Below are 10,000 nucleotides of genomic sequence, written 5' to 3'. Positions count from 1 at the left end.
AATAGGCTTCACTTTCACAGTTTCACACAGGGACTCTTGTCCTGTCAGAGTTTTCATTATGCGTGGACTTCCTTGTTGTACTCTGCTGCACTTTGTGCCTCTTTGACCAATGGAGGAAGAACTGATGAATCTATCACACTTGGCACTGTCATGCCTCTAAAGGTAGAACACTGTGAAATTTGGCTGACAGCTTGGAATAAACCTAGGCTCGCTTCATCCACATTACCAGCAGCTTTTGTGGGTTATGGTTTTCTAGGATAAAAATCCTTAGTTTTTTCTTTTTTTTTCCTTCCATAAGGAAACTTGACTGGGCTCCATCATGCCATTGAGAATACACTTTTTTACATTATTCTAGTGCAAATCTGCAGACCTATACTTAATGGCTCTAATCTCCTTATCAGAGAGAGCCTATTTTCAGCACATGCCTTAGATCCAACATTAAGCTTCGTATTACTTTTTTTCCTTCAAACTGTACACTCTGTGTTTCTTTCTTTTCCACATGCTACTTTTCATCATAAAGTAGATCTCTTTTATATTCACCATTAGTTACCATGCCAGTGATTCAAAGTTAGGTGTCTTGAAATAAACTCCATCATAGAAATTAGTCCATCACTTTTCAGCTCAGCAGAGGACAGCCACGTGCTTTGCCAAAATATCCCAGTTGCTGTTTAAGTCCTTCTTTGCCTCTAAAATTTGATAGTCTGAGCTCCTTCATTCTGTGTAAGACCACCATTTTGATGAGACATCCCATACCCTGACCTGCTCCCAACCAGCAGTTCCAGAAAGAGCTGGCCCCAGAGAAATATATCCATAAAACCCCAGAAGTTTCCAGTTAAGACTTACCTGGCTTTTGTAACTCCTTGTTTATCTGGCTTTTATAACTGCTTGTATGCACACCTATAGGAACAAGCGTGATTACTTGTTTTTGAGCAACTGCTTGCATTAGAGTAAATTTTGTACCAGCCACTGCTTGGTCCATCAGCATGTGGATTTTTGCCTTTAAAAGCTTTACTTTCCTCTGGGTCAGGGCTGCATTCACTAAATCCCAAACCAGAGAGTGCAGTACTTTTCAAGCTAAATAAATTCAGCTAATTCAGAGTTTCTGGAGTCTGAGTGGTCCTTTCCAAGGGTCTTTGCACCTTAGCAAAACTATCTTTCTCTCAGCACCATTTTCTTTCACTCCTACTAGAAGTAGAATGAACTTTTAAACTCCAGTTACAGCATTCAACCACTTTTCTAGTCCAAGATTCCAAAGACTTCTACATTTCTGCTACAACCTACATGGTCAGGTTTTCACAGCAGCAGTGTCTAAATACTTGGAACATATAAGGGACAGTCAATCAAATGAACACACGAAGAACAGACTGGGAAAGTACAGCTTATTTAAAAAGTGCATGATCTAAGGTACAATTTAGTAATATGGTTCTGTGTCACTATATAATAGATGGGTGGATTAATGCAAGCAAAGAGAATTATTTCTTGATATCAGTAACCATATTTATTAAACAGGGACATAATATATTGATATTTGAAACTTTAAAGAGGCAGGTAGATAGCACCTAGTATTTTCAATATCTGTTTTCTTAAAATGAGACAATCTTTTCATATTGCAAAAACAAAATTTCCATTCAACGTGAAATACACCAAGATGAAAATAAAAGTTGTGCTATACTGCACTCATTCAAAATTATAAGCTATAGAGAATATACAAATCATTTTGTACTTAGAAAATTATGTAATAGTTAATATATGATTTCTAAATTTCAACCATACATTAACAAATCTAAAATATCAATAGTATTTAAGAAAATAGTAGGTAGACTTAGAAGATATATAAACATATAAAATTATAAATATAGAAAAAATTTGTCACAGAAGAAACATAAAAGTACACAAACATGAATATGCATATATTGAAATTATGTCAAATGAGAATGTAATTTGGAACTGATAAGCCTCCTGACTGTGTCCTTCACATCCTTGTTCCTAAGGCTATAGATGAGGGGGTTCAACATAGGAATCATGACTGTATACAGAGCAGTGGCTACTTTGACAAAAAGCTGTGAGCTGTTGGAGTTGGGAACACAGTAGAGAAGGAGAATGATCCCATGAAAGATGGTGATGGCAGTCAGGTGGGAGGTACAAGTCGCAAAGGCTTTTCGGAGTCCACCTTTGGAAGGCATCTTGACAATGGTGACAACTATAAAGACATAGGAGGCTAAGGTGATCAGTACACTGGAAGATTCACTGAGTATAGAAATGATGAAGCATGCCATCTGGCTGAGGGAGGAGTCAGAGCAGGACACAGAAATGACAGCAGAATATTCACAGCCAAAGTGATTGATGATGCCATAGTCACAATAAGACAGTTGCAAGAGTGTGTATATGAGTATCACAGCACACAGTCCACCCCACATATAAGTTCCGGCTACTAGGAGAGCACAGAACTTAGGAGACATGGAAACAGTGTAGAGTAGGGGGTTACAGACAGCCACAAACCTATCATAGGCCATCACTGCTAACATAAACATTTCAGTAATCACAAATGTACAAATAAAGAAAAACTGTGTCATGCATCCTTTGAAGGAAATAGTTCTGTCGTCCATAACTAAGATCTGTAATAGTTTGGGTGTAAACACACTAGAATAACAGAGATCCAAAACTGAAAGGTGACTGAGGAAAAAGTACATGGGTGTGTGAAGTTTGGGATTGATCCTTATTATCAGAATTATGCCCAGGTTCCCCATCAAAGTGACGATGTATATGGTCAAGAACAGTAGGAAGAGGGGTACTTGGAGTTGTGGATACTCTGAGAAGCCCACCAAGATGAAAGTGGTCACGGAACTCTGGTTTAAGATGTCATATACCATGATGCTTCAGCTAAGAAAAGAGGAGGGGGAATAATGGTAATGTATCTGAGCAGGACCTGATCCAACACGGTGGATATTAGAAACTCAGGTGAGACTCAATATGAAGCATAAAGATGAACGTGATCCCCTTGCTGCAGTAAGTGCTCTGTCCCAGTTTAGAATCTTAACTGGCCACTCGATAGTTAGTGATTTGGTCAACTGTTTTTTTTTCCACTATTGCAGTGTTCTCATCTGTAATCGAGGTGCAGTACTCATAAATCTGATCTTGTATGGATTTATAAACACATAAATTATGTATGCATGCAGATATTAATTAGAGTACTTCATGATGAAATTTAATTATATTTTATGAAAAGAGCCATTTAAAGCAAGCCAAGCACATGAGTTGCATCATACATTGATGTCTGAGACACACTCTGGATGACAAAACTCCGAACATATGTCTCCAAATGCCAATAACGGAGCCATTGGGGAAATATTTCAAAATTTTCTTAAAATTTTCTCATAACTTACCTCTTGTTGATTTTGGACAGCGTTTTTAATGTTAATTACAGCCAAGAGAAAGAAATATTCAATTATTCATGAGTAATTAGAAATAACAAACTTTAGTGATAAGAATGTAATATTTAAAGCATGAGAAAATACTTGAACAATTTGATCAATTTACGAGTAGGTCCAGAGAATAAATTGAGATTATTTTTAAGATGAAAAGATGTGAATATATTACTTTTGAAATCCTCAAGGGCTCTTGATATTAGAACCTTACTGATTATAGGAAGAAACTAGACACTTAATAATTATAAATGATTATCTAGAAACCAATGGGAGACGTGTATCTTTGGCTTTTGTCTATTACAATCAGGAGTGTCCTACAGTGCTCTTCACTTTAAATCCCGTGTCGACTATCAGCTACACCATCATACTGCTCATTATACTGGGGTTTTAGTGGACCTTTGTGGACTCTATATTATCCCAGTTACATGTGTGGACTCTCTATTATGCCAGTTACATGTAACTTTTCTCAAGTGTTTAATCCAATATCAAAACAAGAATTAGCACAGTTTAAAAATCAAAGGATTCCTGATCGTTATCACACTCCTTTCATTCCATATTCTTTAGCAAAATTTCTACTGCCTGTTTTGTTTTTTTTTTTCTCACAAGTTCCTTTCTTTGTACTGACTGCACCCTGGTTAAATCCTATGACTATAGTATCCAGGACACTGATCATCATCATTCATTCTATGTTTAAGCATGAATTTTAGAATACTTTATTATATTGATAATTATATGTAGATTCTAAAGTGTGTCATTTGGAGGGCTACAGGAAAGTTTAGAAGCCTGATGTACTCTTTCATGGCTATTTGCAAGTATTTACAGTCACATTCCCTAGCTTTCTTGCACTTAGAAGGACAGCTTTACTCTTGTTCTTGTTCTTTCCCTTTTTTGATCTCATTTTCTTCTTCCCTTTCTCACTTCTCTCAGTATTTACTCATTTTCCCCTCTTCCTCTGTATATTTGCTTTACTTTTACTGGTTAAAATATATCTCAGCATCTAATCAGTATTCTGAAAATAACATTAGGTGTGACTATTTGGAGTAACTATTTGGAGATGATGTGTGATCTAAGTCCTCAGTTTGCTAGTATATCAGAATTTGTTGTAATTTAATTGTAACCAGTCAACCCTACTCATACATACTTAGATCCTTTAGACCAAATTGGGAGCTACTCACTTATCATTGGATTTACTACCATCTAGATTGATTTCTTATTTCCCATCCTTTAATGTTTCACTTCATCTAAGGCCCTTGGATTCCTTACATATGCTTACCTTCTGGGCATCCTGAATGCCAAGAATATGTCACAAAAATTAGTTTCCATGAATTATTATCAATGTCATCAAGAATTTCATTTTGTATATCCCATTGTAATTGTGATAGTTTGTGTCTCTGGCCTTTAGTTCACATAGATTTTGCCCTCTCCAAATTTTTGTGGATTTCCACATCCTATGAGGTTGAAAAGATATGCAACACTCAATCAACTCACCAAAAGAGAGACTTCCCTGATGGTTAATTTAATTACGGCATTACTGTTAATAATAAACATCTTGTATGATCCCCCTTGAAGTGAAAATGTCCTTAAAATCTTCCCAAATTGTGTCAACTACTGATACTTGCAAAATAAAAGTAAAGAGAAAACTAATGATATTTTACCAGCTTTGGAAACATTTTTGAAAGATCAAATAGATATATGGAAGAAGAGACAGCATGTAAGAATATATTCCATGATCCTGTTTATAGCTTATTATGGAACTGAAAGACACTAGGGGCAGAGACCCTGGAGAATCATACTAGTCTGTTGTCACCAATTTTAATGAAAGTAATTATGGATAATATCTTTGTTACTGACAATATCATTTCTTCTTACTTATATGTTCATCTTAATGCCCTAAAAAGTAACTTAACTATATATAGAGGTGAAACTTCTGAAAATCATGTCAATAAAAAGAAAATAAGTTCATGGCCACATAGATTCCAATAGCTGCTAGATAATTAAATATTGTACACAGTTTGATATTGTTGCATTGAAAGCATCCCTATACATGATATATGTTGAAGAAAATATATGTAAAACCATGCACCTTCGTACAGCAAACCCTTATGCTGATAATTATGTCCTAAATATTTCTTCATCTAGAATTCATTGGTTTGGAAAACACTATGTATCAGATTTTTTTTCTGTACATCCAGCTATGTTCATGAGATCATTTGTATGAATTGCATCAGTGACATTTTAATTACATGCATTGCTATTCTTACATGTATGACTGCTGGTTCTAATTCAGATAAAGTACAGGAGTGTCCAATTTTAGCTCATTGCTATTGCTGCTGACCAATAATCTTTGACAAATTTACAGATTTAGTAACATTTTAAAATGAAATGTACCAAAATTACTCTAAGTGATAGACAATTCTAAATCAAAATTATAAAATTAATGAAATTGATAGGCAAAAATAAAGCAATTATTAGTGCTCACCTAGTAAGTGTAGTCAATATTAGGGAGGATAAATCCAAACACATGTTAAATGGCTATGATGACTTGCCTACTTCAATGAATTTGGTCTGATACTTAAATTGATGCCATAATATAGATTAAACTATAGAACTTACTGCTATCCAGTATCTCCCTGGTAGCCCCAGCTGGATAAAACTCACTATGTAGACCAAACTGGCCTTGATCCTACAGAGATCCACCTCTACTTATTCCTACCTGGGCCTAAGATTACAGGCATGCACCACCATGCCTAACTGAACTTGCTTTTCAAGTTTAAGCAAGGTGTCATTGAAAACCATACAGTATTTTCTTCTTCATTATATATTAAATATGTTAGTATGCTATTAAAGTCATGATTAGATTGAATGAATAAAGAAAATTGAAGCCCAAGTGGATACAAAAGTAGCATGGAATGAGTTCCATTTTAAAACTATTTGTAATAGCAACTATTATATGACAATTCAAAATGTCCGTGGTTTTCACTTTTTTTAAATTCCTGTAGGTTTTAGTTCACATGTTTATGTGTACAGTATGAGCTTTTTTTTTTTCATTTTGCAATATTTTGTTACAAATTTATGTTGTAATTTTCCTGTGCATTTATTTTAAAATCAGAAATCCAGAATTTGGTGTATGACAGAAGGTTATACATTGTATACATACAAATAAAATGAAGTGGAAGTCTGTTTATAATTTTTATTTGATTCTAGACTCTCATAAAGAATGTTGATCACATTCAGACCCTCCCCTCTCACAGCTCCTCCCCACTAGTTACCTCAGTTTCACTTCCTCTATTATTAATCTTTTTATTTTATTTGTTTAATTAAGCTTTTTAAAAATTGTATTGATTATGTCAATAGTACTTCCAAGTGTTCCTGAGTGTGAGTACATTTCCTGGATTCTGCTCAGTCTACTACATGTCACACCAGTAAGGAAAATTGACTTTCCCCCTTCCAGCATCCATCATTTGCCAATAGACTCTTAGCTAGGGCTGTGGCTGACAGATCCATTCCTGCATCCATGCTGGACCCTGACTGGCTTAGATTTTCACAAGTTGTGTGTGTGCTTTCCTAAGCACTATATGTTCATCTGTTAAGTTAAATTACTCTCCAGTATCCAGACACTTTCTTTCTGTTCATTTACCATCTCTGTCTCTTAACATCTTTCCATATCTTCTTCCACAAAGATCCCTTTACTTTGGAGGAAGGCGTATTTCATGTACTCCAATGAGGTCTGTTGAGGCATGCACTAATCTACAGATACAACAATAAGTCATTGTGAGTCAGTTTAATATTATTTCTATTTAGTAGGATGATAGTAGTAGGATCTCTCATATGACCTGTGATTGTCTAGGCAGAGGTACTTACCCAGGTAAAAGTGTCAGCTATGGATGCCTCTATTGTCAAGTGGGCTTTAAATCCAGTGAGGTTATTAATTACTACTATAATATTTATGTCTCTATTGCATGAGTGGGTTTATTTTGCCAAGCCAGTTCCCACTGTAGCTCACAGGTTTCAGAACTTTGTATGTTTGAAGATTACCTTTGTCTTTCAGTAACAGGTATACCATCTTATAATGCTATGGAAGCTATCCTCAGAAATGTAGCTTCAAGGTCAGTAACATTGATTTCTCCATGTATGTTCTGTGACTCACATATTTAGCATTAAGGTCCTATAATCCAGTTATGGTGGGTAGCCAATGCAGAAGCAATAATAGCCACTATGTTTTAAGAATCTATGGGATCTTTTTGGTCAATAATTCCAAAAGAGGAAGTCGATTCTTTGCACTGAATTGTAGTGTTGAGAGTCTATCACAACGGTAGACCCCTGTATAGGGTAACTATCTTTGAATCTGTTTTATATTGTCTATGTATATTTTGTGAGAAGCTTCTATACTAGGTTCCCATATGACTCTTTCAAAAGGCCTTTAGTACTAGTTATCCTTCCTTTTTGTTTTCTTCTGCTTTACCTTCCCATTCAACATCCCATTAAGCCTGTTTTATCCATCATTCCTCTTTCCCATTTATACCATGCAATGAATTACTTCCCAGGTGATTTCCATTTCCTGCTACCTCACTGTGCCCCCTTATCTCAAATCTCAGACATATTGGGATGCTCAGATACCTGCATGCCTTAGACCTGCAAGCTACCCTTCTTGTCTTACAGCTTCCAGGCCCAAACTGCAACTCCAGGACCCTAGGAAGTTAGTAAATTTGAACGTATCACTGGCTGAACTAAGACTACTTCTTGTACCCATTCACATATCAACAGGAAATGTCCTGAATACTTGACATTAATCATCATTCGTCTGAGTCATAACTAGGTAAGTTGAGGAATCAGCAACAAAATGTATACATGCACTCAACAAAATAGAGGTCACATACCTATACTAAGAAGCATCATCACTGACATTTTTTAGATACCTAGGTCTCATAAAAAAAAAAACAAAACACAAGCATCATGTATAACCAAGACAATATATCTCCTCCAGAATTTAGCATTCCCAGAATAATGTTTACAGAGCATGGCAACCTAGCTGATGTCAAAGACCATATTTCAAAATAGCAATTATAAATAGGTTTAAGAGATTCAAAGTGGAAATAATTAAGACTGAATGAAGACCATGAATCACAAGCAGCTGAATAAAATTCCCAAAATTTCAAGAACTGAAGTTTGAATACAATAACGTGATAGAATCACTGAAGAAAAACCAAACTGAAATAAAACTTGAAAGGAAAAACTCAGGAACTCAACCAAAAATTCAGAAGAAATGATAGTAATGGGATTGGAGCAAATTGAACAAAGAATATCAGGTCTTGAAAGCAAAGTGATATGAATTGCTTAAACAAAGAAAATATAAATTGAAAGTAAGGCAGAATTAGAATTTATAAGACCTCTGTAGATATTACAAAAAGACCAAATGTATGAATCATAGATGCAGAAGGAAAAGAAACCCAGTCAAACCACAGAAAAAAATTAAGAAAATTATAGAAGAAAATGTCCCAAATTTAAGGAAAGAGATGCCTGTTAAGGTGCAAGTGGTATACAGAACACCAAGTAAAGATCAGAAAAGAAACTCCACATGTCATATAATGGTCAAAATACTAAATATACAGAACAAAGGAAAAATATTGAAAGTTTTGAAATAGAAACATTAAATCACATATAAAAGCAGGTCCATCAGAATAACAGCTTACTTTTCAATTAAGACTATGAAAGCCAGAAAGGCTTGGGCTGATATCCTACAAGTCATGAAAGAGCACAGATTCCAGTAGAGATTACTATATTCAGTCAAACTATAAGTTGTAACCAAAAGAGAAAGAAAAACTTTCCATGATAAAAGAAGAATTAAGGAATTGATGTTCATGAAGTCTATATAAAGAACAAACAATTCCAAAATCGATAAACAAAAGAACTCTAAGCAAACACTTTGTAAAAAAAATATTTATTTTATTTAATATTTTAACGGTTTTGAGATGGTATGACTATGAGGCACCGGCTGGCCTCGGCCTCATTGTGTACACCAGGCTCAGCTTGAACGCTCAGAACACCTTCCTCTACATCACAAGGACTGGTATTCAATGTATGTGCCACGATACCTGGCTTAAATTTAATTATTAATTTTAATTTTATGTGTGTGAGTGAGTGCGTGTGTGTATTTATGAGCATGACATTCATTAAACTGCCCACAAAGACCAGAAGAGGGCATTGAATACCCTGGAACTGGAGTTAAAGGAGCTTTTGAGCCACCCATTTGAGTGCTTTCAATTAAACCTAAGTCGTGTTCAAATATAAGTGTTCTTAATCATTTACTCATCTCTCCAGTCCTGGAAATGGGTATCTTAAATATAGGTTACAATAAATGTTCTTGGTTTAATGTATAGAAACATTTCAATACAATTCTTCAAGATCAAAGTCTTTTAAATTTTTCATTAAATTGAACAATGCTACAATTATTAGTAACTATTTTGTGGTATGTCCAATTCTTCTAAACACCATTATATGAGAAGAGCAAATACATATTATTATATCATAATTAAGAATTATTTATTTAAAAAATCAAAATTAAAATGTATATTAAG

The 10,000-nt window shown here is 34.9% G+C and overlaps 1 protein-coding gene across 1 annotated transcript; it reads right to left on the bottom strand.

Annotated features, from left to right (window-relative positions):
- Window positions 1–1,919: 1,919 nt before the first annotated feature.
- Window positions 1,920–2,870, bottom strand: LOC103729615 (olfactory receptor 5D18-like). The gene has a single exon (XM_008827691.1). The coding sequence runs from the start codon at window positions 2,868–2,870 to the stop codon at window positions 1,920–1,922; it is 951 nt and encodes a 316-aa protein (XP_008825913.1).
- Between the last annotated feature and the right edge of the window lie 7,130 nt (window positions 2,871–10,000).

This window comes from Nannospalax galili, unplaced genomic scaffold (genome assembly GCF_000622305.1).
Source record: "Nannospalax galili isolate Female #2095 unplaced genomic scaffold, S.galili_v1.0 scaffold593, whole genome shotgun sequence".
Classification (NCBI taxonomy): domain Eukaryota; kingdom Metazoa; phylum Chordata; class Mammalia; order Rodentia; family Spalacidae; genus Nannospalax; species Nannospalax galili.
This window is presented reverse-complemented; position numbering and strand designations above follow the sequence as displayed.